Source organism: Mesoplodon mirus, assembly GCF_964341445.2.
Source record: "Mesoplodon mirus genome assembly, chromosome: 20".
In the NCBI taxonomy this organism is placed as follows: Eukaryota; Metazoa; Chordata; class Mammalia; order Artiodactyla; family Ziphiidae; genus Mesoplodon; species Mesoplodon mirus.
Genome location: NC_138996.1, coordinates 29180955 through 29184874, shown reverse-complemented (window position 1 = coordinate 29184874; position 3920 = coordinate 29180955). Strand labels below are relative to the sequence as shown.

The 3920-nt window shown below is 47.8% G+C and overlaps 1 protein-coding gene across 2 annotated transcripts; it reads left to right on the top strand.

Annotated features, from left to right (window-relative positions):
• Window positions 1–289: 289 nt before the first annotated feature.
• Window positions 290–3695, top strand: CDKN2AIP (CDKN2A interacting protein). 2 transcript variants are annotated; one of them, XM_082608489.1, is made up of 3 exons: window positions 290–691; window positions 1125–1255; window positions 1850–3695. In XM_082608489.1, exons 1-3 carry the CDS (start codon window positions 420–422, stop codon window positions 3193–3195), a joined length of 1749 nt encoding a protein of 582 aa, XP_082464615.1. In that variant the 5' UTR covers window positions 290–419; the 3' UTR covers window positions 3196–3695. The 2 variants fall into 2 exon arrangements, with proteins under 2 accessions (XP_082464615.1, XP_082464616.1); XM_082608490.1 differs by having other exon boundaries at window positions 1125–1224; window positions 1850–1982.
• Window positions 3696–3920: the final 225 nt, after the last annotated feature.

The window sequence follows — 3920 nt, the reverse complement described above, 5'->3', positions numbered from 1 at the left end:
GCCGACGCCGAAGCCGAGGGCGCCCGGGGCAAACCCACTAGCGGCCCGCCCTGGCGGTAAAGGCAGGCGCGCGCCCCCTCCTCTCGCCCGCCTCCTCTCGCCCCGCCTCCCCTACCCCCGCCGCAGGGGCCGCAGCGTCGCGGCGGTTCGGGCGCCGCAAAGCGTCCTGGGAGAGCCGGCTCGCGCCGGAAGGACGCGCGGGCGCTCGGCGGCAGCGAGGTTATAAAGGGGAAGGAGCCGGCGGCGGGCGGAAGTGGGTGGTTTAGCTGCTCCCGGCGCTGTTGTTTGGTGTTTGCGCTTCTCGAGGGGCGTTCTCTGGTGGGCCGCCGGTGCAGGCCGCAGTGACAGGGCCGCTCGCCCCGCAACCCCCAGCCTCGGCGCAGCGTCCGATCGCGACTTCCGCGAGCCGCAGGCCCAACATGGCGCAGGAGGTGTCGGAGTACCTGAGCCAGAACCCGCGGGTGGCCGCCTGGGTGGAGACGCTGCGCTCCGACGGCGAGACCGACAAACACTGGCGCCACCGCCGCGAGTTCCTGCTCCGCAACGCCGGGGACCTGGCCCCCGCCGGCGGCGCTGCCTCCGCTCACCCGGAGGAGGCCGCCGACGCCGAGAGCGGGACCCGCAGTCGGCAGCTGCAGCAGCTCATCTCCTTTTCCATGGCCTGGGCCAACCACGTCTTCCTCGGGTGCCGGTGAGTGAGCCGGCGTCCCTGAGCTGCTCTCGCGGTTTTGTCCGGAGCTTTCGGCGGGAGGGCAAGTGGTGGAAGCGCGGGAATCCGCGGGACAGGCTGCCCTCTAAGGGCGAGAAGGGCGTCTCTGCCATGGTTAACAGTCTGGAGGTGCCCCCGTTGGGTGGGGAGCTGGCGGTGGAGTTGTTGGCGATGAGCTCACAACGCTCTTGGGGGAGAGGGGCACTGAATCTAAATTAGGTTTGTAAGAAGGGACCCCGCCTCCCAGACCCCGGGCGTTTGTTTACGGCGTTCCAGGAAACAGAAAGTTCCTGGCGGTTGATTCCGTTTCTTGATTACAACCAGGAAATGCAGTTCCTGTGGCCTGTTTTCGTACCCCAGAGGTGGCAGCTTAGCAAAAACACTTCCTAAAGTGTCTTTCCCTTCCTTTTTTCAGGTACCCTCAAAAAGTTATGGATAAAATACTTAGTATGGCTGAAGGCATCAAAGTGACAGATGCTCCAATCCATACAACAAGAGACGAACTGGTTGCCAAGGTGAAGAAAAGAGGGATATCGAGTAGCAATGGTTAGCAGATCATAGATGTGAACATACATAGGAGTTTAGAACTTAAATTTGATGTTATTAGGAATTATCGTTATTACTAAGTTTTTAACAAGTTAGAATTTATATAATGTTATTAATCAAATTGGAATGTTAAACCTAAATTACGTGTCTCTGTGTTTTAGGCTTTGAATTTGATCGTTTCCTTTGACTTCTGTGAGATTTTGAAGTGTGAAATATTGTCTATGCTGTTGATTTTTTAGTATTAGAAATTATTGAGGGCACTTCCCTGGCGGTCCAGTGATGAAGACACTGCGCTTCCACTGCAGGGGGCACGGGTTCGAGCCCTAGTCAGGGAACTAAGACCCACATGCCCTGCGGGGCGGCCAAAAAACAAACAAAAAAATAACAAAAAATTTTTAAAATAAAAAGATTATTGATGTTATTCAACGCTGTTTTAAGAAATTAATGAAGTTATTCCACACTTTTTAAAGAATCTACAAATCCTGAAATGTTTTCACCTTGTGCCTTTATTTTAATATGCGTATCTGTCTTGTAGATCTTCATCTGATATGTATGAGGTAGGCTGAGTCACATACATGTTTTCGTTTTTTTCAGAAGGGTTAGGAGAGCCAACAAAAAAAAGAGCCACAGAAGGAAAAAGCAGTTCTGCAGCTGAGCAAGATCACGTGAAAATTCCTGCCAAAACAGAGCGTGCGTCAGCTCAGCAGGAAAGCAGTTCCGCGTGTTCGGGGTCAACCACCAAATCAGAGAGTAGTGGGAACTCAGCTCGGAGCTCTGGCGCCCTGAGTCAGAACAGCTCCGCAGGTGATGGAGAGCGCTCTGTTTCCAGCCAAAGCAGCAGCAGCATTCCCTCCCAGGTAACAGCGGTAGGGTGTGGAAAAGCTTCTGAACCAGAAGCTCCAGATAAACATGGTTCAGCGTCGTTTGTTTCTTCGTTGTTGAAATCCAGTGTGAATAGTCACGTGACCCAGTCCACTGATTCCAGACAACAAAGTGGATCCCCGAAAAAGAGTGCTTTGGAAGGCTCTTCAGTCTCAGCCTCTCAAAGCATCTCAGAGATTGAGGTGCCCTTGTTGGGCTCCTCAGGAAGCTCAGAAGTAGAGTTGCCACTGTTGTCCTCTAAACCCAGTTCAGAGACAGCTTCAAGTGGGTTAACTTCCAAAGCTAGTTCAGAGGCAAGTGTTTCATCATCAGTTCCTAAAAACAGTTCCTCATCAGGCGCATCTTTACTAACCCCCAAGAGCACCACCTCAGCAAACACGATGCTGACTTCCAAAAGCACTTCGCAGGTAGCTGCATCACTGTTAGCTTCCAAGAACAGCTCCCAGACCAGCGGCTCTCTGGCTTCCAAAAGCACTTCCATAGCAAGTGTGTCCCAGCTGGCTTCTAAGAGTAGCTCTCAGACCAGCACGTCCCAGCTGCCTTCTAAGAGTACTGCGCAGGCGAGCGAGAGTTCTGTCAAATTCTCTTGTTGCAAGTTAACCAATGAAGATGTGAAACAGAAGCAGCCTTTTTTCAATAGACTGTACAAAACGGTGGCATGGAAGTTGGTGGCCGTTGGTGGCTTTAGTCCCAGCGTGAATCACGGAGAGCTCCTAAACGCAGCTGTCGAGGCTCTGAAAGCAACGCTGGATGTGGTTTTCGTCCCGCTAAAGGAACTGGCAGATCTGCCTCAAAACAAGAGCTCTCAAGAAAGTATTGTTTGTGAACTGAGATGTAAGTCTGTGTATTTGGGCACTGGCTGTGGAAAAAGCAAAGAAAACGCAAAAGCAGTTGCATCAAGAGAAGCCTTGAAGTTATTTCTCAAGAAAAAGGTGGTGGTAAAAATATGTAAAAGGAAATACAGAGGCAGTGAAATCGAAGACTTAGTACTCCTCGATGAAGAGTCAAGGCCTGTAAACTTGCCTCCAGCATTAAAACATCCTCAAGAATTACTGTAATATGTCTAAAATGTCACTGTGTACAATATCTGGTATTTGAAGAGAAAAACTGGCTTACTTTTGTATAATATGAAACACAGGCTTTCACAAATTTTGTATTGCTTTTTTCCAGTTTTGCAGAAAATTTACATTCTAGTTCTCTTCACACAGTGGAAGTTGTAAATAATTTGTGAATGACAGTATACATTAAAAGGTTTATGAATTAACAGCATACCAGTATGCTGTTTTATTTGCTGAAAAAAATACTGTCTTCTATTTTTAATGACACATTAGGTACGATGTGTAGTTCTGTAGTCTTAAAATTTTTGTACTACTTTGAATTTGGTGAAAATGTATTAAGTTGTCTACCATGCTTTTTTTTTTTTTCCTAGCTGAATAAACTTTCACATCAGAGAAAAGGGGACCATAGTAATTGTCTGAAAGTCTGTGAAACTTAAGGTTTTAAGAATGTTGCCTATAATGTTGAACATGTCTGTTAAAGAATAAAAGAGAAAATAGTTGCCTCAGACTATTTTTATGAGAAGCTGTAAGCATTTTTTAGATATAAAGCAGTGTTAAATACTTAAGGTTATTTTATTCTGAAGTTGTTTGAAATTCACCATGATTTTGACCTCTGCAGAGTCTTTAAGTGGGTTAATTTATGTTTTGAGGTAAAGTACAATTTACACTTTTTCTTAAAGACGTAAATGTGGGTTTCTATATTAAGCATATTTTGTGACTACTAC